Raw genomic sequence first — 26,297 nt, 5'->3', positions numbered from 1 at the left:
CTTTTTTTTTTTTTTTTTTTTTTTCACTAAGAAAAAATATCAAATGAAACCCAGCGATTTGAAATTGAAACGAGTAATAGAAAAGCAAACTGATGTATCTTGTCTAAAAATGTAGTAATTGAATCTTTCAAAAAAGATTAAAAAACGCCATCAATAATTATTCCCATGTGATTCCTTTTTATCCAGGATTTGGGAGGTAAAGGAAGGAAATACAACAGCACAAAGAAACTACTTAAGAAAAAGAGTTGGACTTACGTGTCGGTGATAAATAAACTAACAAGTGAAGGTGGCACATAGTCAAATGTAGGGTTGACTACATGGAGAAGAGGAGAACCAGTTTTGGATCCAAAGTCCATGCAATCTGAAAATTCACCGAAGTCCAGAAGCTCTGATGGGGACCTCAGTTCATTGAGTAGAACTTCGGGATTGTGAGGATATAACGGGCATAACTGTCAAATAAGTAACAGAAATTTAGAAATAAAATAAAACAATAAGCAGCATACCAAGTACAGAATCCGGAGAATATTTTTCATATACGTGAAAGAAGGTTTGGAGTAGGTGCGGTTTAGTGCCTCATTGGTCTTCAACTAAAGTGTTTCATCATCTACTCATTTTAAGAATGCTCGAGGATCATATTGGAATTGGGATCCTAAGGTCACTTGGGCTATTAAACGTAGGCTTCTGCAACTACCGTATTTACATCTCTTAGGCAGAAACCCATGACCAATCTTGCCATATTCGCTCAAAATCTAGAGTGTGGGGGTCATCAACGCCAACACCATTTTGGTTAGAAAGGCCTCAGTCCTTCCTCTAGACTTTCCAATATAGAGACCACCAAGCAAAAAGGATGAGGAATGCATCAATGTTATCAAGTAACAACTGACGTACATATTAGCACCTTTCAAAGAGAAATCTCAATTCATTTGTCCATATCATATAGGAAAGCTTCTTCATGAGATTGGAAGACCAAGAGAAAACGAGAAGATTGTTTGGAACAAAACAAGGAAGCCCCCCTTTTGTTATGGGAAACATTCTTCATTTAGCAAGCCTGAGTCAAATTTCATCCGCCAAAGACTTAGACGCGGCATACCCCCAAATAAACCATAGGAAAGAAGCCTTTAGAGCAGCCCCAAATTTTAGCAACTTTCTAGATGAAAAGTTATTCCTCACCAACATTGATGCTACGATCTTAAGGTTTGGATAGCCTTAGCTATTGTTGAAGAAACTTGCATGCTGTTGTAGAAACAATCTAAACTTTTAGACTATATTCTTTTTGAATATGCAAGTTACAGCAACTAGAAGATTTAATCATGAGCTTTATTTCTGAGCTTTTCTCTCAACCTATAAAATATGGTACTGTTCAATACCAAAATGAGTTTCTACCGATACCAAAAATTCGATATGGCAACTGACAAAACATTAATCGAGAAGTCATGCTTCCAAGATGCATAATATGCTCCAACAGTCGGCATGACCTTTTTTCTTCCAGTAGTGTTGGTGCAACAGCAAATCAAGAGTGGAGAAGTCTTGTTCTCTCATATTTTCTCTCTTGCAATGACTAGGCTACTTCGGGTAGAGATTTTCTTCTTCAAATCAATCAAAGGTTGGGTGGGAATTCAAACCTCATATAGCATCTAAAATGTCTTAAGCAATTGAATTATACAAGGTTAGTTTGGGTAGAATTATAATGAAAGTAAATTTACGTGACTAGGGCAATTATACTTTTGTTCCTTTTATTGTCTCACCAAATCAATAGATGACATGGCCATAGATGGTTTCATTTCATTTCAAGAAATAAAATTTTCTAATATTATTTTGTTTTCACTTATCCATGTCGTACATGGAAAATATACCTATTCTTGATTATAGCCTCATTTATTTCTCCTGAAGTTCCTCTAGACAGACTAGGCAGTTACGCATTCACCCTAATGAAGATACAAGGGAGTCACTCAAAGCTCTAACCCACCTTCATCATAGTAGTCTGAAGTCATAGCCGAAAGTTCTTATTCAGTCACTGAGCTGTATGCACATAAGATACCCAAGCATGGATATTAACATTAATTTATTATAGCTACTCTCTCCATTTCACAACACATCACCCCTGCTGTCTCTAAGTGGTTAAAATGCTTCTAAATAAGGAATCAAACTACTTCAAGGGAAAAGATGACGGAACATGCAAGTCGGAGTAGGGCCAGGTGCTTTTAAAGGATTTATTGTCTATCGTGGTTCACGAACCAGAAAATATTGGCATCATCAATAAAATCTTTTGCTTTTAAAGGATTTATTGGGTACGACCTTAACGTACCGCCCCTTCAACAATGCAAAAGTCGTGCTATGGAAAAATCTCATTATGACTTTCTTTTGGGATCAATGGAAAGAAAGAAATCAAAGAGTATTCGCAGAAAAGACCCACACAAATACAAAGTTCTTCAACAATGTTGTTTACCACGCTATATCTTGGTGTAGATTGTCTAATACTTTTGCTTCCTATAGTCATACCTCCCTCTTTGTAAATTGGGNTTTTTTTTTTTTTTTTTTTTTTTTTTTTTTTTTTTTTTTTTTTTTTTTTTTTTTTTTTTTGTAAACATGGATGACATATCCCTTTTGTAACTTTGAAACAATTTGGAGGTGAAAATGCTCGGTTGCTAAATATTTTACCAAAATTCAAATTTGAAACAAGACTAATTCATAACATTACCTTGTGACTTCCAGCTAGAACGACAAAAGGAACAGCATGCCTTTTAGCTGCAAGGGCCACCATATTCAAACCAACAGGTGCCATGACACCACCATTTGCCATGACAGCATGAGCTCCAACTATTACCTTGCAGAACAGATTTGAAGATGAAGCTATCTCATCAGTTGTCAAGTCCATCCCGCTTTATGCATAAGTTGAAATGAAATGCATTTATATAGTATAGACACACACTAAAGCTACCACCTACCATGTTCACCCGGGAGATCATGGCAAAAACTGCAGAATCAGTAATAAGTGTGGTCTGTAAACCTCTTGTAACCAACTCCTTAGCAAGAAGATGACCCTGATATCTGTCGTAACATTCAGAAGAAACCCGTGTTGGAGTGAACCAAAAATATCAAAGTGTAATATTGTTAATTCATCGCTAAACCCAAGCATCAGTAAATTTTTGGCATGTTTGAGGGTTATTTTTAAATAGTTAAAATCACTTTTTTCATGTTCTAGATCACTCCAAAACATGCCATTAAGCATTCAAAATTAGCTTAATGTTTGATTCTACACTTTTAAATGTGCTTTTCATTCCATTAAGATTGACCTGAATCAATAAAAATATATTACGAAGTGATTTTGAAAATAACAAAAGTGATTTTAACTACTTCAAAATATAAATCTGCACTCTAACATACAGCTAGCTTTAGTTATTAGCCCAGACCTTGGAGCACCCTCAGCAACAAACACCCGGAAGGACCTTTTCTTCTCCTTAGCAGCACAAAGAAATTCCAATACTGTTCTGGAACTCCCCAGAGTTAATATTACCTCGCTGAAAATTTTGGCACTCAATATATGTGAGGATATTGAAGTAAAACCTTGAAGAGGAAATTCTAAATTATAATTCCATAATATAAAAGTCCTCTAAGTTCAAATTGCATATTTTAGATTGAAGGCAGCAACAGAGAATAATGCAAGTAAATCGAATACAAACTTAAATAGTAGAACATAGACTGAAGCTAATTTAATAACAGCAAGAAAAGATGAAGGACATCTGAACAAGATCAACAAAACGTTGAATATCTAACACATTACTCACCCTTCCTATTATAAGCCCCACAACCTCAACATTTTTACACAACAAACCCCTATCCTTATTCATACGCCTTGCATTACATCACACTTCTCACTTAGTCAACAAGGAATTTTGTTACCTTAGAACTGTTATAGTTACGGCCACCATTCATTGGGGATTCGATCGCCATCTCCCCTATCATCAACTCACTAGCTTCCTTGACCTTCTAACACTAGGCATACATGGTCTTACGACTTTATGGAGACCTACGGTTGCTAATCCTATCTTTTTTATTATTTTGACTCGTCATGATCATGTGAGATAGAGAAAATCATTTATTCGATCATCAAGGTAATGATCCATCAACCTACTAGTTCAGACGGTAAGGCGCAGCTTCATTCAATCTTTGGTTGTCCAAGAAATGCTTGTTTTATATGCTCACAGAGGTCGCTCTAGAGATATCTATTAAAGTAGTTGGTCATAAGGATAAAAAGGAAATAGGAGCATCTCCTACTTGTCTATTCTCTCGGGAAACTTCGGTCCTACCACTTGGTTTCCCATTTTAAAGAACTAGATAACCTTTTCAACTAGTGGGGCAAGCTACAATCCGCCCTTCCAATCTGAGCCCAAGCCTTTTTATATAAGAGGTGCCTTTGATATAAGAGGTAACAATAGTCCAACTTTCAAAATAGAAATAAAGCACACGAAGCAAACAGATGAAGGTATTGCACAGGGACCTCTTGAGTACGATAAAATAATATACATGGAATCTACTTCCCAAAGTTAATTACCCTTTACTGCTTCAGTAAGATGGCTCATATCACAATGATTTTAAGGATACAAAAAAATAATAATAGTAATAAATAATAAAAAGCTTAGCCTATTAGGATTAGTTCTACATGAGAAATACTTTTGATGAATGTGCTCCACTGCTTGCTCAGCAATCTGTTCATGACACGTTGCAATATCCTGAATAAGCTCGTTAACGGCTTCAATTACATCATGCTTGAGTTTCCGACTCCTCGAACTTTTATCAGCAGCTGTCAATGAGAACAACTGGTTAGAAAAGCAAAACTAGCGTTCGAAATGGTAAAAAGAAAAACCTAATTCATAGTTTCATCATTCACATAAAGGCACCGCATCCAAAAAGTGTCTCAAATCCCAATTTACTCTAGGAGGCAAGAAGCAGAACATTACTGTGATATCATTATAAACATATATCTATAAATTTCAACTCATGACAAATTATTTCTCACGCTTAAAAGTTGAAATATACAATATCCGTTAGGGGTTGAAGAAACCAACTACAAATTGACAGAATGACTGATAACAATGTTTTGTCAAATGAGACAGCTGTTATGGTTCTCCTTTCTTTGGTTGGGGAGTTTGAGTTTAAACCCTAGAGGAGGGATTTTCATACTTGGAGCCCTAATCCTACAAGATACTTTCTTGTAACTCATTCTTTCATAGTTTGCTCAACCCTTCCCCTCTAGCAAGTCTGTCTTCTCATCACTTTTTAAGATGAAAATTCCAAAAAAGGTGAAGTTCTTTATTCGGTAGGTAGTCCTCAAACAACTTAACACGCTTGATCAGCTTACGAGAAAGTTGCCTCTTTGATTGGGCTATTTTGTTGCATTCTTTGTTGAAAGGCAGAGGAAGAGTAGATCATAACCTAGGAATTGTGATTTCTCATAATCGATTTGGAGATATTTCTATAAGACTTATGGTTTTCTGATGACTAGACATAGAGACTACATTGAAGAGTTCCTCCTCCTCCACTTTTTCGTGAGAAGAGGAGATTTTTGTGGCAAGTCAGGGTGTATGCTTTATTTTGGGGCTTATTGGGGGGATGAACCATTTAGAAGAGTGAAGAGGGATCCATGAGATGTTTCATCCCTTGTTAGGTTCAATGTTTCTTTTTGAGATTAGTAAGGAAGGCTTTTTGCAACCATTCATTAGCTCTTTTTGTACTCGATTGGAGTTCCTTCCTTTAAAGGATCTCCTTTTGTGGGCTTTTTTTATCCACCCGTGTTGTATTCTTTCATTTTTGTCTCAGGGGAAATGATTGGATGATGATTTATCAACGAAAACCAAAACAAAAAATTTCCAAATGATTTCAAAACCTTATAAGAAAATAAAATAGAAAACCAAAAATGTCATGACAAGTATATGTTCAAGCAAACCAAAAAAAAAAAAAAAACAATTTTTTTTTATTTTTTATCTATATATATATATAACAAAAGATAATATTGTAACATACAAATATTAAATGTCAATCAAACTTAGCTCGGCACCAATTATTATCCTAAAAGTCAATGGTTCAATCCTCACCCATGCAATTGTTGAGCTAAAACACACCCGCATATATGTATGGGTAATCAACTTTAATGAAACAAATTAGTAAATATTTTGGATGAACAATAAAAGGCCTTGAAGCATAACATAAACCTTATTAAGTTAGAACATAAAATGTACACTAATCAGCATAAAAGAAGGAAGCTCACACTTGCTTTTTCCTTCTGAATCACCTCCAGATGATGAAGTTTGATGAACAGACGCTTGGTTGGGAACATCCTCGAGAAGAGTTTGCAAGGAAGGTGGCCGCAAAGTGCTTCTTGCAGCAGCTGCAACAGCAGCGGCTGAGAGGGCCGGGTGATCATCTTTTTCACCGTCATCTTCATCATCACTAACTGCTGATAAGCTCAACCCAGCAATAGAAGCTGTGGTGAGAGAGAGATCCTCCTCTCTAATAATGTGCAAAACACGCCTCACAATATTACCCACGGCAAGCTCTGCAGTGTTATACATTAACATATAAACGCCAATAAAAAGCTAATAAACTACTAGATTTAAGACGGCAGAGTAGCCGGTCATACAAAGGAAAATGCTATAAATCACAGTAAAGACAATGTATACAATCACATGGCCAAGACCGAACAATGTTAACTGAGATGTAATTAACGCTTCATTTTCAGCTTGAATAAGAAGCGTCCATGGAAACACATCGACTATAGCCAAACTGGAGTTCTAAGCTATCATAAACAAAATTAAGAAATTAATATATCTACCAACAGGATTCGCAGCAATCAGCTGCTCGCCAACAGCTTTCACAGCATCAATCAAAGCAGCCGCCTGATTCGTGTAGGGTATTCGCTGATGAGAAATGACAGAACGAAGCAATTCAGCCGTATGCTTCGCAGTAGCCAAGGATCCCTCAATTTTACTGCCACAAAATCATAACAAAACGAACTATAAAAAAACGGTCCAAAAAACACACAAGCAACAACTCAATTTCCAGAAATATCAACAATCCCAAAGAACTAACCGCTTCTTAAGCTTGATAACGAAATCATTCACAAGAGCTTGCACGTCTGGCATAATCCTGAACGGTAAAAAAATCGAAAACGCTCAATCTAGAAAACATACATAAACGGAGAAAAAATGGAAACGCGTTCACTTACAGCGAATATGGAAGAATGAAATGAGGAAAACGATGGATGCCGCCGGCCACAGAGATGAAGAAATTGGAAGGGAAACTCCGGTCCGAGTTGCAGCAATGGAATCTGGGCTTCGTTCTGGAACTGGAAGCCGAAGTCAAGACGTTCTTGAGTTCTCCCTTCCGTGGCCCTTTCTTCTGAAGCCTATGTCGGGTTGAAATTGGACCTCGGTGGATTTTTTAGGCTCTAGATTCGAACCCATTTTTCTTAATATTTGTAATTTAACCCCAAAATAATTTGCAATTTTGCCCTTCAATTTTAGCATATTCCACTTTAAAATTTGATAAATAATTATAATATTTATGAAAAAAAAATATATGTTTAAATAAATGCATATAAAAATATTCTCATCAAACACTAATGTTGGTCAAAAATAAATAAATAAAAGAAAATTTATTTTGCATGCATCGTCAATAAATTATAAAAACATGTGTCGGGTATGAAGTGTTATCGAACATGTTCTTAATAATTATACTACACGTTAATTATACTACACGTGTTTCGTGAAAAATTACTCTCACCTGTCTTTACAAAATTATTTAGCTCATTTATGTGAGTCCCTAGACTTTGCAACAATAACTCGTTTGTTCGATCATCCCTGTCTATCGAGTCTTAAAACACCATAAAGTAAGGATAATCATTTTTTGCTCGAGATTGTTCAAACCTACTTGAATGTTCAATTGCAAAATCGTAGATTAAGAGTTACGAGGATGAAATTGAATTGAGTTAAAATGAAACTAAAAATCATTCGAGCGAAACAATAAACTTAAAAAAAACATAATCGAAGTCATATTAATAACTAAAATAAGTTTTGCTCGGAAAAATTATGATAATTATTTTACATAAAGCTCTATTATTTTCTTTTTACCACTTCATCCAGTAAAAAAATGATTCAAAAATATTTTTTACCAAAAATATCTTTACCTTTGTAAAAAAAAATTGTTTAATGTATGGACGAAAGTTGTATATTGACACCTTATATATTATATCCAAACTTTTTAATGTTATTTTTCAAAGTTAATAAGTATTTTTGAAACGTGGAACAAATGCTCTATATATATATTAAGTTTAAGTATTTTCGATCCATAAGTCAAATATTCAAACGTTGAAGAATGTAATTTGATAATGCAAAGAAATAATGAATGACCCCGGAAAATGACTTGACTCACATAGTCGATCAATCACTCGAGGGCTAAGGAATAATGAATGACGCCGGAAAATAACTTGAAAAAGTATTTAAAAAATACCAAAAAGTTTGATTAATAACTTCAAATTTTTTAAAAAAAGTTAAAAAAAAATATATTTACGAATACGCATAAAATTTTAAAAGTAACATTAATACACTTCAACTTCATAAAAAAATTAAAAAAAGTTCATACTATCAATATATAGACGAAAACCGTTCATCTAAAACTCATAAATCATCTCCAACATTTTTAAAAGTTAAAATGTATTTTTTAAAAGCGAGTATTTTTTTAAATAAATTATTAATAATTTCCAAGGTCTGCCAATCTCACAAATATTGATCAACCAATGTGCTTTGAGCACACAGATTTAGGGCAGCTCATTCTAACATGGGATGTGGTGAACATTCTCATGGGGGAAGGTGGTGTTCCTGGACTAGAGTCTCCCCAAAGTTTCAATAACTTAACTCAATGTAAGCCCACAGAGTTCACAGCACATCATAAGCCAATTTAAGGATCAACATATCAACATTCGTACCGTGAGTTAGCGCCCCGAGACGCCAGCATTTCCTTTTCTCTTCGCGAGGCAAATGTTTCTGCGACGAGTAATGGGAAAGCGATTGTGGCGTCACAATGTACCTGATTTTCCCACGAAAAGAAATTGATTAGAATCATAACTTTGTATTGTTTAGTTAGTCAGAGAGCAATGTGTCGAGGATTATTGAAAGTAGTCTCACTCCGACTAATTAAAAGGAAAATCATAGGTTTATAAGTAAGGAAGAGATTATCCCCATTCGTATGAGGCCTTTTGGGGAAATCAAAAGCAAAGCCCCGAAACCTTATGCTCAAAGTGAACAATATCATATCATTGTGGAAAGTCGTGGTTCCTAATATAGTATCGGTGTCATACCCTTAATTTAGTCATGTCAATAGAATCCTCAAATTTCGAAGAAAGAAGTTGTGAGCTTCCAAGGCGTAGTCAAAAGTGACTCAAGTGTCGAATAAAAGGTGTATTTTGTTCGAGGGCTCTAGAGAAAGGAGTCGAACCTCGATTATGGAGAGGCTGTTCGAGGGCTCTATAGGTCTTAGAGGAGGCTCTATGGTGTACTTTGTTCGAGGGAAGATTGTTCAGGATTATTGAAAGGAGTAGTCCCACGTTGACTAATGAGGAAAATCATAGGTTTATAAGGAAGACTATCTCCACTAGTATAAGGCCTTTTGGAGAAACCAAAAGTAAAGCCATGAGAGCTTATACTCGAAGTGAACAAAATATCATACCATAGTGGAGAGTCGTGGTTCCTAACACACTCAAGGTCGGCAAACTGTTCAAATGCATGAATTGGAAGCCAAGAGGCTCTTTTGTTAACGAGATCAAAGAACTCAAGAAGCCTAGAGAGTGTAAAATGGCAATGAAAGTGGAAGAACGAGGCAGACCTTGACAGTCTTGGCCGAACCACGAATTTTGCCCCAAGAGACAGCCTCATCGGGGCGGGCTCCAGAGTCACTTCCATCGAACTCTTGAGCGGTGTTGATGAAGACGGCATAGTCTGCACCATTACGCATCATGTTGGCATTGCAAATATGATGCTTAGGGAGTCCTCCACCAAGAATTATCATTCCAGTCTTCCTCGGACTGGCATGGACAGCTTCACCATTCATGGCACTAATATCTGTCCAGTTACATATTACATCGTAAGAAACCGAGCTTTCATTCAAATAAAAAGGAAAGAAAGGAAAGAGATACAGGCCCCCGCCTTGAATGACGTCGATAATCAATCCAGGATTACGAAACGAGTGGAAATACAACATGTCTCCCAATGAACCATCAGTTAATCCTGGACAGAAGACTGGAATATTGTTCTGCATAATATCAAAGGAAACTAATAATGATGAACATAAGAACAGGTACAAGGATTCTATTAACTTTTACCTTATAAGCCCAATAAAGATACGAACTCTTGTCGTTTATTTCTCTTCCCAAACGTCGGGTTACCTTGGACGGTGTCCATATTACATTCTATGGAGATGAAACAAAATGAATGAGAAAACTAGATAAACATTACAAAGAAAAACATGAACATAATCTTTTAGTAAGTACCTCTTCAAGTTGTTCCTTCAACATCTGATCCAAAATTGGGATAATCCAGTCCTCAAATTTGCAATAGTTATCATTAGGAACCAATAAATTACCGATGCGATTCAACCCTTTTGATCGAAGAACTGCTCCCGAAAGAGAAAAGTCGCCTTTATATGTGGGAGCGAGGCATTTTATAAGATCTTCTTCAATACCACCAGTTGTAGTGACAATCACATCAACCTGCAGTGACATTGAAGTAGCCCCATGTTAGAGTCCATATCCAAGTCGAAGTGCAACGTACTCAAAGACCTTTATAAGTGTTAAGCTAAAAGGAGAGCAAAAAAAGGTGTATATTACACATGAGAACACATGAAGCACAGTTTTATCTACAATTTTATCTCAAGTTTGATGTGATTTTATGAGATCCCACGTCGGTTTGGGAGGAACGAAGCATTCTTTATAAGAGTGTGGAAACCTCTCCCTAGTAGACGCGTTTAAAAAACCTTGAGGGGAAGCCCGAAAGGGAAAACCTAAAGAGGACAATATCTGTCGGGGGCTTTGAGCTGTTACAAATGGTATTAGAGCCAGACATCAGGCGATGTGCCAGTAAGGAGGCTGAGCCCTGAAGGGGGGTGGACACGAGGTGGTGTGCCAGCAAGGACGTTGGGTCTCAAATGGAGTGGATTGGAGGGTCCCACATTGATTGGAGAAGGGAACGAATGCCAGCGAGGACGCTAGGCCCCGAAGGGGGGTGGATTGTAAGATCCCACATTGGTTGGGGAGGAGAACGAAACATTGTTTATAAGGGTATGGAAACCTCTTCCTAGCAGATACATTTTAAAAACCTTGAGGGGAAGCCCGAAAGAGAAAGCCTAAAGAGGACAATATCTGCTAGCGATGGACTTGGACTGTTACATATTTTAGTTATTAATGTAACTGTGAACCAATATAATTTTTTATACTAAAAAAATGAGCAATCCAATGAAAACATGCTGAAATTAACCATTAAAAAATGATTATCCAAACACATTTCCCTGAATTTTTGTTCTAAAAAATATGTAAAACTATACTGAAATTAATTCCCAAACAAGTTGTTAGCATCCACTACAGCGGTAGTTTAACTCACCATATGATGTTCAACAAGATAACGAATCGTGTCTCGAACACCAGAAGAAATAAGATTAGAGGTGAAACCAAGAAAAACTTTGCACCTCGTCGACTCCCGAAAGATTGGATCCTTCTCCTCCTCGGAACAATCTTCTGTTATACTCTCATCAGCAAGCCTCCAATCTAACTTCAATCCAACACAGTATCATTTCTCAAAAGTAAATCATCAATGCTAAAAATAAAATGGGACTAGATGTGTATGTTAGAAATTTCCGATGAAGCAAAATAAAGGGATGTCGGTTTTCAATGAAAGCTTACCATTTGATTGACGACTTCTATTGCATCTCCCAAATTCGAGGCTTGGAAACCAGTGGAGACCATGGACCTTATAAGCTTCGAGTAATTTACTCCTTGATTGAAGTCATATCCCTCGATTTTGATTCTTTTCCCTTCGAGATTCTCCGATTCCTTAAAAACCGTGGCGTACACAGATGCCAAAACATTGTTGTTCTCCATCTCACCCAATGCTTCACTGCCTGCACAAGGCATTTACATGTAACAAAAAAAAGAAAAGGCATTATTATTCATACATGCAACAAAAAAATCTAAAAATAGTTGTCTCCGGTTGGTCTGCACTAATACAAGTCATTTGACTGCTAGAATCATGAAACTTAACGCTAATAGGCAATATTTATATTTCCATAATCCAAAGAAAATCTCCAGCTTCCATGAAATTGGATAGGCTGAAGAACTATACAAGAAACGAACGAAAACCCAAGAGAAGTAATTCATTGTGAGATCTCACATCGGTTGGAGAGAGGAATGAAACATTCTTTATAAGGGTGTAGAAATCTCTCACTAGCATACGCGTTTTAAAAACCTTGAGGGAAGTTAGAAAGGAAAAGTCCAAAAATGACAATATCGGCTAGATGTGGCTTAGGTTGTTACATTCATTTAAGTAGCAGTAAGAGTATAGAAAAGGGCAATCCTTGTAACTTTTTACGGTTGACAATGTGATTTCTTTCTTTCTTATTTTCCAAAGTTTTTTAACAGACACTTTGCAGCACAGCTGAAAATCACAAGCAAATTTCAAATTAAAACCATCCAGAAAGACCAAACATAACCTTGTTCTAACCATCATCACAGCATATATAGTTCCAAAAGAGTGAAACAATGAAATTTTTTGTGGAGACGAGCAATCAAACTCGTGATAGAGAGAGAGCAAAAAAGTAAGATAATGAAAAGGGAAAGGAACTAAACAAAGAGTTTGAATGAGAAGAGAGAGGTATGGGGTATTACTGTAGAACCTGTCTCTCTTTGATATTCATGTCTATCTAGACAAATCTTTTTCTTTTTTTGAGTTTAACGATTGTGAGAAAGGAGATCAACCCAACTTTCGGAATGATAATTTGTAACGGCTCAAGCCCACCGCTAGCAAATATTGTCCCCTTTAGGCTTTCCCTTTCGGACTTCCCACAATAGTTTAAAACGCGTTTGCTAGGGAGAGGTTTCCACACCCTTATAAAGAATGTTCCGTTCTCCTCCCTAACCGATGTGCGATCTCACAATCAACCTCCTTCAAGGCCCAGCGTCCTTGCTGACACTCATTCTCTTCTTCAATCAATGTGGGACCTTCCAATCCATCTCCCTTCGGGGCGCAGCGTCCTTGTTGGCACACCGCCTCATGTCCACCCCCCTTCGGGGCTCAACCTCCTCACTGGCACATCGCCTAGTAACTAGGCTATGATACCATTTGTAACGGCACAAGCCCACCGCCAGCAGATATTATCCTTTTTGGGTTTTTCCTTTCGGGCTTCCCCTCAAGATTTTTAAAACGCGTCTGTTAAGGAGAGGTTTCCAAACCCTTATAAAAAATGTTTCATTCCCCTCTCCAACCGATATGGAATTGGTATCTAATCCAATCTCGGATTGGCTAAAACTTTTTAAACCACCTACATGTGTTAAACATTCTACTTAATTAGGTTAATTGTGTTGATAATCTTTGATTATTTAGCTTCGTTAGCCGTTGAGGAGAGAATATGGGAAGAACATCCCCTTCATCCTCTCCTCTGTATTCAGCTCATCTATCATAACATACCATAGACTGCTCTTACTTCAGTAAATTCAAACCACCATGGATGATTGTTGATTTAAGGGAACGAATTTCAATTTTCACAAAAAGCTCCTTGACTTAATCGCTACCACCATTTTAATCTAAAACTCATCAAACTCAACTATAGTCTACAACTATCAGCTTCGTTCCCTGCCGAACAAATAAAGTAAAAATCTACAACTATGAACATGCTGATGTTGTTCTGAAATTAAAACAAGTCCTCGTTTCTTGCATTACACAATTCTTAATTTGAGTTGTTGAGAATAAATACATAGACGGAGTTTGTAAGAATACCGTTAACAGTATGGAAGGCTGGTAATAACTGCAAGTAGAATACGGCGGCGGCACGAGCGGGGAGAGACGGCGCGGGCGCCGGTGGCACTGAACGGGAGAGAGACGGCCGGCGAGAAACGGGGCTGGTGTGAAGAGTAAGACAAATGAAAAGGATGGGTGTGAGGTTTCATCCTATTAATTCTATTTAATAATAATTTTCTCCTTTTGTTGGCTAAATTGTTTAATTACTTTCACGAAAATAGTTAATATTTTATTTTTAAAAATATACTTTCATTTTTTAAAGTATTTAAAAATATTTTTAAACTATCAGATTTTCATTAATATTCTTAATATTTTTTAAAAAATTCAAACCTTAAGTTTTTAAAAGTTTATTAATTAATATGTTATTTAATAAGAAATATAAAAAAACGAGAAATTATTAAATTATGAATTAAAATAGAAGATAAAAATATGTTGTTTTACGATCCATAATAACTTTTTAAAAAAAATTAATTAACGGCACAAATGATGTAATAAAGGTAAAAATAATTTTAATCTCCTACATTATTATAAATAATATCATTTTTTGTTTATTAACTATGTTTATTTGTTTTAATGAGATTTTTTAACCAAAGTTTTAGTGTAATTTATTAAAAAGTTATTAATTTTTTTTAATAATTTGATGAATTTCTTTATATACTTAAAAATAAACCAACAACTAATATCTTATATTTTTCTAAAACAACCTTTAACTAAATTAATAAAAATATTTATAGATTTTAAATTTTCAAACTTTAAAAGAAATTAAAAAAAATATATTATAAGTATTAATATTTTGTGTTAAAAAAAAAATACAATTCAACTTTAAAAAGTTTCATTAATATCATTCAACCTTTTTTTTTTATACAAAAATACTATAGTATTAACATTAATATCATTTATTTTTATTAAAAAATAGTTTTTTACTGTCAATATATAGATTAAAAAAATGTCTATTAACATCTCATCGATCATCTCCAAATTTTTTATAGGTATTTTTTAAAAAAATGCTCGTGATATTTTTTAAATACTTTTCAAAATTAAATATTTTTTAAAAATAAAATATTGACTACCATGTAAAACTAATTATAAATAATAATAAATATATATATATATATGTTTATTTTTAGGGTATTATTTAATATTTTGACAATTTATAAATATTTGAGAAAAAAAAATGTAAATTCTCCTCCGTACGCACCACATATTAGACTTTTTTTTTTTTTTTTCCTAAAACCATTCTCTAAACCCTATTTTAGCTTCAGCCACCCCTCCCTCCTATCGACAGTCGCTGCACCGTGCTCCGCCTCACGCCGCTCGCCGCTCGCCGCTCGCTGCGCGGTACTATAATTGCCGCTACTTCTCCGATTCCGTGACGCATCGGCCACCGTCTTTCTTCGAGTTCTTAATATTCAATGTAATTTAAATAAGTGCATATGAATGTTATTATGTCCATGACTATCTTAATTGATGGAATGCTTTTTTTTTTTTTTTTTTTTAAGTTATTTTTGTTTTTCGTTTATCTATGTGAAGATTCTAGGTGAAGATTTGGCGGCAATGTTGCGAAGAAACATTCGGCTGAGGAGGGAGTATTTGTACAGAAAGAGTTTAGAAGGCAAGGAGCGTTTGCTTTATGAGAAGAAGCGGAAGATTAGAGAAGCCCTAGAAGGTATTCCATCTCTTTGTTTGATTGTTTCTTACCTCCCCACTTGAGGAGGAAACGATATTGATCAAGAAAAATAAGGGAGAGTACGAAATAGGAGGATTAAATAGCCATGTACTTGTACAAAGAGTTCAAACAATTCTCAGTTAGCTTCTATATTCAAGACATGATAGTTACAATAGCGGTTTGAAGGAAGGCACAATCGTGGAAACTAAAAAAGATTGTATCCGAATTAATACGAGTAATTTAACAATATATATGTGAAGGTTGTTTTTAAGCAACCGCTGGAGCTCCCAAACTTGCAATCGTGAACTTCCAGATCATAATTTTGTGGATTTTTTCTACTGCAGAAGGAAAACCTTTTCCTACTGAACTCCGGAATGAGGAGGCGGCACTTCGTAAAGAAATTGAACTCGAGGATGATCTCACAGCAGGTACCATTCTCTAAGCATTCTTCAATTAAACAGGGAAGGTTAACACTTTTTCTTTTTTTTTTTTTTTGTTTGTAACCTTCTCCGAAGAATGACTGAATTAATGAGACTGTCATCTTTAAACCAAATGACTTATCTGGGATCTTTAACCTCTAATGCCAATGGTTTTAAGAGCATTCTTTCTACCTTCTTTTCAATCATTTCACATTTCTTTTCCGAGCAAAGAGTTTACTCTTAAGAGTTAACGTGAGGGTATTTAATTATAGCATTCAAAATAGATCTTTCTTCATTAGCGTAGTTGGTAAGTTGTGGAATTTTTTTTAATTGTTTAATATTTATCCGAAGAAAAGAGAAAAATATTTTTCTTTATGCGTTAGATTTGAATGCCCATAGAATCATACGTTCATCAGAAAAGAAAGGTTTGATTAAGGATCATTTTGGGTGCCAAGAATCTTGTACCATAATTGTGGTTTGTGGAAATTACCACTCTCTCCTATGAAATCAGAGATGTATTATGTTACAGCAGGATCGGCAAGGGTGGATGGAGTGTTCTGGGAGACGTAGAGATTTTGGATAATTGTAAGAGGAAAATTAGAGGGGAGAAGGATGGGGATCATTGTGGCCACAGCATTTCAATTCTATGATTATTGGTACTCCATTGTAGAAGTGAAGATAATCTTGGGCTAGCCATTTTTTGTTGTCCAAATTCTTAACAGAGTTCTTGATTCTTAATATCACATTGTAAGTGCAAGTTGGTCTCTGGAAATTGTTGCTAATGCATGGCTGCCTTTTCGTGTACATCAAATTCAGTCCCAAGGACACACATTGATGATGAGTACGCAAATGCTTCACAAATTGATCCTAAAATTTTGATTACTACATCTCGGGATCCAAGTGCACCTTTGACCCAGTTTGCAAAGGTTGGCATAAACTATCCTTTTCTCCTTTGTAAATTTTGTATTAGGTATTATAGATTTTGGTCCTCACTGGAGTTTTATTGGCAATCTTGTAAACAGGAATTAAAAATTGTTTTTCCCAATGCACAACGAATGAATCGTGGTGGTCAGGTTAGTATTAATTTTGCCTACCTTATTGGTTTTTCTATTAACAGTTCATTTCTACATTTAGCCATTTCTTTGAATTTGGAATTTCTCGTTATTCGAGCTTTTTCAGACATAGTAGTACTTCGTTATGTGATAGTTGATACTTAAATACACGATTATTGTTTTTAAAATTAGTAGTGAACAGCAAGTGATAAATCCTGGTTATGGGTTGACTTTCGACAGTCAGCTTGTGAGGATGTTAACAAGTCATGGGTGTTTTAATGCTGTGTTGTAAGATGACAGATTTTTCATAGATAAGCTAAGGTGTTTGTATGTTGTAGTGTTTTAGTTGGTCCAGCCAGGCATATTCATGAAATGTTTCTAATACTATAGCTTTGCCAGTTAGAAAATGATAGAAACTAGATTACTATATTAATAGCTTGCAAAATCAGAAAATATAGAAGAATGCCCTGTATTTTCTCTTGTGGAGTTGCATTTAAGATGATCGAACAGAAATCCTTTGCTTGGTGGTAAACTTATCTCATCTTCATTTGTAGGCCTTTTGTTTGATTAAAATTTTCTGTTGTTCCTTAGGTGATCGCAGAGATTATAGAGACCTGCCGAGCTCACGAATTTACAGATGTTATATTAGTTCATGAACATCGTGGTGTGCCAGATGGTTTAATTATTAGTCACCTTCCTTTTGGTCCAACTGCATATTTTGGATTGTTGAATGTGGTAAGTGTTCTTTTGGAATTCATTATTTTTACTAATGGTTTTTGGCACTAGTTGGTGGAGCTTGTAGGCTAACCGTCTTTTCCAATTGAGGTTACAAGACATGAAATTAAGGATAAAAAAGCTATGGGAACGATGCCTGAGGCCTATCCACACATAATTTTGAACAATTTTACCACGAAGGTAACACACATTTTTATGATATGACGTCACCTTCTTATTTGACATACTTCATGAATGTCTATTAATTATCACCATGTGCTCTTTATTTTGATATTTGTATTGGATTTCAATATTGTATGATGTTAGACTGCTGAATTTAAAATTTCTATTGTAGAACACAATGAAACAAGCTGAAAAAAGAAAAAAACCTTCGGATGTACATTGTTATTAGCTATTATCTTCTTTTTTTTTTCCCTCCAAAGTTACTTAATTCCTTTCAAAGTAAATAATGTCTACTTTTCAGAGTTGGGATTTTCCTAATATTCCTACTATTGACATGCGGGTACCATTAATAGTCTTGTCATCATTTTGTTAGACACCTCATACTTACTGCAACATGAAATGTTCTATTTTATATTTTCTTCCTTTTTTCCCCATAAGTCTTCACCATTTATTCGAATGTTCTTGTTCTATTTGCCACCATATCCCATGTGTTTATGTGGTTGCATTTTGAGGACATCAATGCCTTAGTTTTCCTCATTCTCCCATTATGTAAAGATACTTTGTTAATCAGCTTCTCTTCCCATTTTTAATTCTATTTCTCTGCATCCTATTGTCTTACATCGTTGTCCTATTTTTTATAGTTGGGTGAAAGAACGGCCAATGTCTTAAAGCATCTATTTCCTGTGCCGAAGCCGGATACCAAACGTGTGGTTACTTTTGCTAATCAGTCTGACTATATTTCATTCAGGTTGGTTCATTAAAAAATTTTCCCTAAAGAATGTTAAGTTGGTTTGATGAGCTTACTATGATACAATGATACTTCGGCTTAGTTTGGGATTGCTCTGCTTGTAGAAAAATCATCTACAGCATAGAGTTAATTAGTGTTTAGTGTTTGGTAAATAATAATAAATAAATTGTTGTAATTTAGCTATAGTGACCAAAATAGGCAGCCTCCGCATTTTGTGGGCTTTCTTTTTCATATGCCTTCGGTTTCTTTCGTTTTTTTCTTAATGAAAGCTGGGTTATCCATAAAAGAGAGACCAAACTAGGCATATTATTTTGACATTGATATTTAATATCCATTTTATTATGAGTTAATTGTTTACTTTCTTAAAAAAAGTTTACAAATGTATATGATCCAAATAACAAGTTATTTTGGTTAACCTATCATCAAATAGATGTTGAAAAAAAGATGATATATATAGAATGATTGAATTGGAATTTTAAAAACTTTGCGAGAGATGGAAAATATTCAGAAGAAATTGTTTTAATTCATTGTCCTATTTTTTTTCTCCATGAAAGTTTGGCTATTCATCAAAAGAAGAAATTTTTTTCCAATTTCTTTTTCTATACAGTCAATTTTCCATTTATTATTGTCTTTGAAATGGTCTCACGAAGGGAAATGTCCATTTAGTATTGTCTTCAGTAGTAACTCTTTTCTAATTTGTGCTTGTTTTCTTTGGTCATTTGAATTTAAAAAAAAAACTATAGGCATCATATTTATGAGAAGCATGGAGGTGCTAAATCAATTGAGCTGAAGGAGATTGGTCCACGGTTTGAATTGCGATTGTACCAGGTACCTATTCTATCATTCTGTACATTGCTTTGTCTATAGCCTGCATTTTAGATAGACTTTATACTGGAGAAACCATTTCAATAAACAAGGACAACCAAGCAATCGAGGTGTTCAAAACGTTAAAAGTATTTGATGGACAAATTAACAAGCACCATGGTCTTACCACATTATTATTATTATTCTGAATGACAATTCTAGTTTCTGAGCGTCTAGAGGCCCACATGGTTAAGAGAGATCCGAATTCTCTCTGGAGTGTCTGAGAATCAATTTTAAGATGGTCAAAAGATTATTGTCATAGTAAGCATGCCCATAGAAAAAGAAAATAAAACTTGCTCAAATAATTTTCTATTTATTTGATTTTAATAGAACAGAACTTGAATGGAGGATCAGATATTTTTCGACAAAAGTCGAGCTAGATAAAGTTCGGTGACAATATTTTCTGTAGTCCTTTTGGAGTTCATAGAATGAGAAACCAGAAAAAACAGCCAGACAAATTCAAAATGACTTCCAATGAACTCTGAACTAAAACGTTTGGTGCTTAATGATAATATTTTCTATCTTCCTCTTGAACCAGGATGCATATTTTTTATATAATCTTTTCTTGTCGATCATTCCTCGACCCATAATAATTTCACCAATCGTGCCTTGCTCGACCGCTTACGACCATTAACCATGTGTTGAGTATTGTTTTTGGCTGGCTATCAATATTTTGATATATACTAAATTGTTTTTGGTTGGTGCAGATAAAGTTAGGAACTGTTGACCAAACGGAAGCTCAGAATGAATGGGTGATTAGACCATACATGAAAACAACCAAGAAACGCCAGTTCCTTGGTGATTGAGAAAATCTGCTAAAGAAGCAGGTTGTATTCTACCTTTTTTTTTTTTTTTTTTTGCATAATCACNTCCTTTTTTTTTTTTTTTTATTGCATAATCACATTTTTATCAAAGATTATATATTTTGTTCGGTTGGGGATACTAAATTATATCTAGAGAATTGATCGATCTAGTTGAATCTTTGTATCAAGTAAGCTAGCTAGCTTTGTTTTTTGACATAATGGTTGGTTGGGGATACTAAATATTCTCTAGATTATTCATAGATTTAGTTGAATCTTTGTATTAGAAAGTTAGTTGTGTTTTTTTTCTATTAATTTCTCATTTTAATTTAAAGATTTCACTTTTTGAACTCCTAGTTTGCTAAATTTTCACAATCCAATTACTCTATCTTGATTTGAGACCATAAATCTCCACCGCCTATATTTTGGCATAGATTCATACAAATTAAAAGTTATCGAAATGGATAAAGAAATAATGAGTTCCTTCGTTTCTATGGTTACTTCTTAAACGGTGTTGTCTTCTCTATACACCGGTGTTCTTTTTACTTCATCAATGTTATTGTTAACTTGTATCGTTCATTCTCTTTGGTTCTACTCATGAATTAGCTAGTAATCTGAGTTACATGGAACACAAAATCATTTACAAAAACGCTCAGCTTAGATCTGGTTTGTCTCAAACATCCACTATAAAATCTATTTCGAGTTGGTCCAAAAAAAATTCTCAATTCGAGTATCGAATATATTTTGAAATTTTAGAAAATTTTAGAAATCATACCCTCACAAGTGTCATTGGATGTGAGACTTCCATCGTATTAGGCCAAAGTGGACTCCAAAATTGTTGGTAAACGACCAAATTAAGGAACATATGTGTCTTGTCCTATGTTTTTGTTCATTGATTTTGTTTTGTTTTATTGTCTTTCTCTACAAAAATAAATAAATATATAAATAAATAAAAATTATAGTTACGGAGTAAATTAACTACACAATCTAATATAATAATTAAATTTCTAATTACATAAAAAAAAAAAAAAATCACTAGAATGAATATAAGTATGGACCTCAACAACAAGAACACAAGCCAAAATAAAATTATTCAAAATTTGAAATTCAACCATAGTTTAGATTTTGGTTATAAGATCGTAAATCGTAAGTAGTTAATCACCTTGATGACCATAAGACCGATCATCTAAAAACACGAAGTGAGTGATTTACGCAAGAGAAACCGCCATCGACGAGGAGATTGTCTCCGCTGATGTATCGAGCCTCGTTGCTAGCCAAGAACAAGACAGCATTGGCAACATCTTCAACCTCTAGATCCACTCCTTGCAAATTAGCATTCTTTCCAGTAAACTCACGAAAGCCTGTAATCACATCCTCCGTTCTTTCCTCTTCATGCAAGTGAGCAAAAGCCAAGGACGTTGGAACTGCATAAGGCGACACACAATTCACACGAATTCCGTATTGTCCGAGCTCGGCTGCAACGCTTCTCGTAAGCCCCAGCACGGCGTGCTTCGAGCTTATGTAATGATGCGGTCCTATTCCCCCTATGACGCTACCGATGCTAGCAAGCGATATGATCGATCCTTGTTTGTTTGGAATCATGACACTAGCAGCATGTTTCATTCCCATGAAAACTGCCTTCACATTGATATCAAAAACCTTCTCGAACTCCGATACGTCGACGTTGCGAATATCGGAAGAGGGTGTGCCTGAGATCCCAGCATTGTTCACCATTATGTCAAGTGTACCAAACTTACTTACGGTCGTGTCGACTGCACGACGAACGTCGTCTTCCACAGTGACATCACAATGAGAATAAAAAGTGTTCGAGTCGTCGTTGCCACCGAGGCCTTCATGGAGACGACGACCGAGCTCGTCCTGCACATCGACGAAACAAACCTTTGCACCATGTCTGTGGAAGAGGCGCACAATGGCCTCTCCAATGCCAGAGGCTCCACCAGTGACCAATGCCACTTTCCCTAATAACCTGAAAATGGTAAGAATCAATCAAGACTTCATATCAATTTAAGACATTATTCATCGTTCGGATCATAACGAATAATCGACAATCGAACATATCGACGCATCAATACAATCAAAATCAACCAAATCTATACGATATAATCGACTCCATTCGCCATTCGGGATTTGAAAGGCAACGGTAGCTTTAAAAATGACCATAAGCGAGCAGAACAATTAGTTACCAAATCCAGCAAACAACAAAGGGTTCATTTTATTTGGTAACAATCAACAAACAGGACATGTTNAAAAAAAAAAAAAAAAAAAAAAAAAAAAAGCTCATTTTTGTTGATATTCACATGGTTAATTCACCAATGAACCGAAGGCCAACCCGCAAAAAGTGACGATACTCGAGTTCGAACACAAGATCTACACGTCTGATATCATGTTAAACCACAAATCAACCAAAAAGCTTAAACGTTACGATACTTACACTCTCAGTCTAATTGTAACGGCCCAAACCCACCGCTATCAGATATTGTCCACTTTCGACTTTTCTATCCGGGCTTAGGCCGTTACACTAATAATCATTTTGTTACTATTTCTTAGCTTTCTTGGATTGTTATTCATACAAAAGAAGAAAAATGGTAAAGTGGGTTTGATAAAGAACAACTTTTATTAGTTCCTCTTTCCCACATGCCATGATTCGAAACATTACAGAACCTTAAACGAATCAAATTCGATTTAGATTTATATACTCTTAAAGAATCCCAAGTTACTTCAAAAGGGAAACTATGAACCAAATGAAATCTCTCCAAAAACCCATCAAAACAAGCACTGAATTCAATCAAAAACAGAGTAAATCAACAACCCTTTTGAAACTGAAAAGAAAAAACAAAAGGGTTTCCATCAAAACTTCAAATTCCCAAAAGGGTCACAATTTCTGATCCAAAAACAAAACAAGCAAGCAAGCCCTTTTAAAAGACCAGATCCACAAGAACAAGAACAAGAACACTAACAAGAACAAGAACAAGAACAAGAACAGGAACAGGAACAATCACCTCTGGGGTACGAGAGAAGAAGAAGAAGATTCAGCAGTGGCCATTTCTCGACTGTGTGTGAGTTTCTTGCAGAGAAGGCTGCATAGAAATGGAAGTTCGAAGACGTTTGTTCGTATGTGAGCGTGTCTAAATGGAAGGAAACGACAATTTGCACGTGGTTTAGACAGCTGATGTCGCCAACACACATAGCCAATTGGATATTTTAATGAGGCGTTGCAAAATCTTTCCTCTGTTCTTGGACTTTTCTCTTCAGCCAAAATATGGAAGTTTGTTTTTTTTTCTTTACCTTTTAACCTGTCTCTTCCTTTCTAGGGATGTGAATTTTGGACTCTTTTAATGATCATTATGGTGATCGTTTCATTTTTTGAAGCGTTTTTTTGTCCGACATTTAAGAGTTTTTAAATCTTTCCTTGTAAATGTCCAAAAGTAAAGAGATTCGAACCTCTAAACCTTTGGTCAAAAATATATTTTTGTTTAGTTGAGTTATTACGAGATCCCCGATCGATTGGACGGAGAAACAAATATATTTTATAGGGATGTGGAAATTTCTCCATAATTGACGTGTTTTAAAATTGTGAGGCTGACGGTCATACATAACGGGTCAAAGCGAACAATATCTGCTTGCGGTGGGTTTGGGTTGTGCAAATGATATCAGAGCTAGGCACGGGGTGGTGTGTCAGCGAGGACGTTGGGACTGTAAGCGGGTGGATTGTGAGATTTCATATCGGTTGGAGAGGAGAACAACCATTTAGGGATGTTGAAACTTCTCCCTCCCTAACAAACCCGTTTTTAAATCGTGAAACTGATGTCGATCTTATAGGTGTTAAGGATAGTTACCGTTTATTATAGATATTTTCCTTACATTACGGCTTACTATATTTGTCGTTTTATTAAACCCAAATACATTTTATTCATTTGTTATTTTAATTGTATTTCTCTTTTCGGTAAATGATTATAAATAGAAATTTTTCATCACCATTGAGATGGGGTGGTTTCAGCAAACATTTTTGATAGAGATATGGAAACTTCTCCCTAAGAGACGCGTTTTAAGATCGTGAGGCTGACGGTGATACATAACGAGCCAAAACGGACAATATTTGCTAGCGGAGAGCTTGGACTGATACAAATAGTATAAGAGAGAGAGCCACTGGAAAGTGTACCACCAAGGACGCTGAAACCGTAAGTGAGGTGGATTGTGAGATTCCACGTTGGTTGGAGAGAGAAACAAGCATTCCTTATAGAGACGTGGAAACCTCTCCCTAACAGACATGTTTCAAACTGTGAGGCTAATGATGATACATAACGAACCAAAACAGACAATATCTGCTAGCCGTGGGCTTGGGCTGTTACAGTTGTGCTCAAGTTCAATCGAATAAAATTAAGGTTTAGGGTTCAGGGTTTCGAAATCCTTCCCTCTAAATGTACAGAAATAGATAAATCTGAACTTCTTAACTTTTGATAGAAAATATATATTTAATTAGTTGAATTACGCTCAGGTTCACTCTAATATCATTTAGAGTTCTTGATTTCTAAATCCATCGCCGTATATATAAAGAAGCAGCGGAATTTGAACCTCTAAACTTTTGGCCGACAATCAATAGCTAGGTAAGTTATGCTCGGGTCTCCTACAAATATGAAATAAGATAGACAAGAAAGAAAATACGAGGAGTATTTTCTTATTAAAGAAGATATGATTTATTTTTGTATTTATATCAGTATCGACACAAGATTAGAATTCTAACTCTTCTACAGTGGTATTTCACTGATGACTCGAGTCTTCTAGAAGAGGTAGGCTATTTCTTCGCTAAATTGCGTTTAATTTCATATGTGCTGACGTTTTATCAGAGTTATCCACATAATGTCCTTGCCTATCAATGTCACAATAAATGTTGGATAAAGACGATTAAATTAATAAAATACTCATTTAAAAAATAACTAATTCTCTTAATTTTTTTTTTTAAAATTTAAAAATGTTCGTACCATTACTTTCGAATGAAAACCGTTAATATTTTTAAAAACTTCACGAGTATTAATTTTTTTTTATATATATAAATGAAACATCTCCTAGTAGACGCTCCAAAAGGTTTGGAGATGTACTTTGTTCGACACTTAGTCACTTTTGACTCCACTTTCGAGGATAATAATTTAGTAATCACGGATCTCTACAATGATATGATATTGTCTACTTTGAATATAAGCTATTCTCTAACCGATGTGAGATCTCACAGTCCACATCCTTGGGAACCCAACGTCTTCGCTGGCACACCGCCCACTGTCCTCGTTGGCACACCACCTAGTGCCCGGTTTGATACCATTTGGAACAACTTAAACCCACCGCTAGTAAATATTGTCCGCTTATAAGAAATGTTTTATTTTCATCTCCAACTAACGTGAGATCTCACAAAAATGCAACACTTTTATTTATTTATATTCACAATTTTTGTAACTATTTCTTATGCGAGAAACTATTAGTCTTTATTTTGGTTGAAATATCGTTTGTCCCAGAATTGGATTTCGTTCTATCTTGGTTTATATATTTTCATATTCAAAATTTAGGTCGTGTATGTTACAATCTATTTTTCGAGAAACTCGAGCTATAGACTATCAATTACTGACGTGAAATATTTGAAAATACAAATAAATTTAAAACTTTTAAAACGTACTCGACATTTGAGACCTAGATTACACCGACTCCATTTCTTTGTACTTCCTAATGAACCAATATATATATATATATATATATATATATATATATATATATATATATATATATATAC

At 35.2% G+C, this 26,297-nt stretch overlaps 4 protein-coding genes across 7 annotated transcripts in view; 1 reads left to right on the top strand and 3 right to left on the bottom strand.

Annotated features, from left to right (window-relative positions):
- The window catches only part of LOC111809112 (translation initiation factor eIF-2B subunit beta-like), a 9,052-nt gene extending 1,619 nt beyond the window's left edge, over positions 1 to 7,433 (bottom strand). Inside the window, exons 1-9 of the mRNA XM_023695464.1 lie at positions 7,223 to 7,433; positions 7,087 to 7,143; positions 6,830 to 6,984; positions 6,266 to 6,553; positions 4,672 to 4,801; positions 3,411 to 3,518; positions 2,946 to 3,048; positions 2,699 to 2,824; positions 256 to 449 (exon numbers count right to left, since the gene is read on the bottom strand). Coding sequence (XP_023551232.1) covers positions 256 to 449; positions 2,699 to 2,824; positions 2,946 to 3,048; positions 3,411 to 3,518; positions 4,672 to 4,801; positions 6,266 to 6,553; positions 6,830 to 6,984; positions 7,087 to 7,139 — 1,157 coding nt within the window. The 5' untranslated portion in view covers positions 7,140 to 7,143; positions 7,223 to 7,433. The remainder of the gene's footprint in view (positions 1 to 255; positions 450 to 2,698; positions 2,825 to 2,945; positions 3,049 to 3,410; positions 3,519 to 4,671; positions 4,802 to 6,265; positions 6,554 to 6,829; positions 6,985 to 7,086; positions 7,144 to 7,222) is intronic.
- A 1,295-nt stretch (positions 7,434 to 8,728) lies between these two features.
- On the bottom strand, positions 8,729 to 14,196 carry LOC111808129 (deoxyhypusine synthase-like). 2 transcript variants are annotated; one of them, XM_023693941.1, is made up of 8 exons: positions 14,034 to 14,196; positions 11,945 to 12,162; positions 11,646 to 11,813; positions 10,541 to 10,759; positions 10,373 to 10,459; positions 10,197 to 10,302; positions 9,877 to 10,112; positions 8,729 to 9,081 (listed from the first exon to the last, which is right to left on the bottom strand). In XM_023693941.1, exons 2-8 carry the CDS (start codon positions 12,140 to 12,142, stop codon positions 8,968 to 8,970), a joined length of 1,128 nt encoding a protein of 375 aa, XP_023549709.1. In that variant the 5' UTR covers positions 12,143 to 12,162; positions 14,034 to 14,196; the 3' UTR covers positions 8,729 to 8,967. The 2 variants fall into 2 exon arrangements, with proteins under 2 accessions (XP_023549709.1, XP_023549708.1); XM_023693940.1 differs by lacking the exon at positions 14,034 to 14,196 and having other exon boundaries at positions 11,646 to 11,809; positions 11,945 to 12,077.
- Positions 14,197 to 15,278: 1,082 nt separating this feature from the next.
- On the top strand, positions 15,279 to 20,815 carry LOC111808180 (U3 small nucleolar ribonucleoprotein protein IMP4). 3 transcript variants are annotated; one of them, XM_023694010.1, is made up of 11 exons: positions 15,279 to 15,468; positions 15,585 to 15,720; positions 16,065 to 16,148; positions 16,956 to 17,065; positions 17,162 to 17,212; positions 17,783 to 17,926; positions 18,017 to 18,106; positions 18,730 to 18,836; positions 19,580 to 19,664; positions 20,408 to 20,540; positions 20,580 to 20,815. In XM_023694010.1, exons 2-10 carry the CDS (start codon positions 15,609 to 15,611, stop codon positions 20,504 to 20,506), a joined length of 882 nt encoding a protein of 293 aa, XP_023549778.1. In that variant the 5' UTR covers positions 15,279 to 15,468; positions 15,585 to 15,608; the 3' UTR covers positions 20,507 to 20,540; positions 20,580 to 20,815. The 3 variants fall into 3 exon arrangements, with proteins under 3 accessions (XP_023549778.1, XP_023549779.1, XP_023549780.1); XM_023694011.1 differs by having other exon boundaries at positions 20,575 to 20,815; XM_023694012.1 differs by having other exon boundaries at positions 15,554 to 15,720; positions 20,408 to 20,550; positions 20,590 to 20,815.
- Positions 20,816 to 21,553: 738 nt separating this feature from the next.
- Positions 21,554 to 23,794, bottom strand: LOC111808179 (xanthoxin dehydrogenase). Its single transcript, XM_023694009.1, has 2 exons — positions 23,521 to 23,794; positions 21,554 to 22,487 (listed from the first exon to the last, which is right to left on the bottom strand). The coding sequence occupies exons 1-2, from the start codon at positions 23,562 to 23,564 to the stop codon at positions 21,683 to 21,685; spliced, it is 849 nt and encodes a 282-aa protein (XP_023549777.1). The 5' UTR covers positions 23,565 to 23,794; the 3' UTR covers positions 21,554 to 21,682.
- Between the last annotated feature and the right edge of the window lie 2,503 nt (positions 23,795 to 26,297).

This window comes from Cucurbita pepo, chromosome LG13, assembly GCF_002806865.2.
Source record: "Cucurbita pepo subsp. pepo cultivar mu-cu-16 chromosome LG13, ASM280686v2, whole genome shotgun sequence".
Lineage (NCBI taxonomy): Eukaryota > Viridiplantae > Streptophyta > Magnoliopsida > Cucurbitales > Cucurbitaceae > Cucurbita > Cucurbita pepo.
This window is presented reverse-complemented; position numbering and strand designations above follow the sequence as displayed.

Coding starts and splice junctions, on each gene's coding strand:
- LOC111808129 (XM_023693941.1), bottom strand. CDS start 12,142: ATGGAGAACAACAATGTTTTGGCATCTGTGTACGCCACGGTTTTTAAG. Junction 11,814..11,944: donor TAGAAGTCGTCAATCAAATG/GTAAGCTTTCAT, acceptor GTTGGATTGAAG/TTAGATTGGAGGCTTGCTGA. Junction 10,113..10,196: donor GATTATCGACGTCATTCAAG/GCGGGGGCCTGT, acceptor GTAACTGGACAG/ATATTAGTGCCATGAATGGT.
- LOC111808179 (XM_023694009.1), bottom strand. CDS start 23,564: ATGGCCACTGCTGAATCTTCTTCTTCTTCTCTCGTACCCCAGAG. Junction 22,488..23,520: donor TCTTCTCTCGTACCCCAGAG/GTGATTGTTCCT, acceptor TACCATTTTCAG/GTTATTAGGGAAAGTGGCAT.
- LOC111808180 (XM_023694010.1), top strand. CDS start 15,609: ATGTTGCGAAGAAACATTCGGCTGAGGAGGGAGTATTTGTACAGAAAG. Junction 17,213..17,782: donor GAATGAATCGTGGTGGTCAG/GTTAGTATTAAT, acceptor GTTGTTCCTTAG/GTGATCGCAGAGATTATAGA. Junction 17,927..18,016: donor ATTTTGGATTGTTGAATGTG/GTAAGTGTTCTT, acceptor TTTCCAATTGAG/GTTACAAGACATGAAATTAA.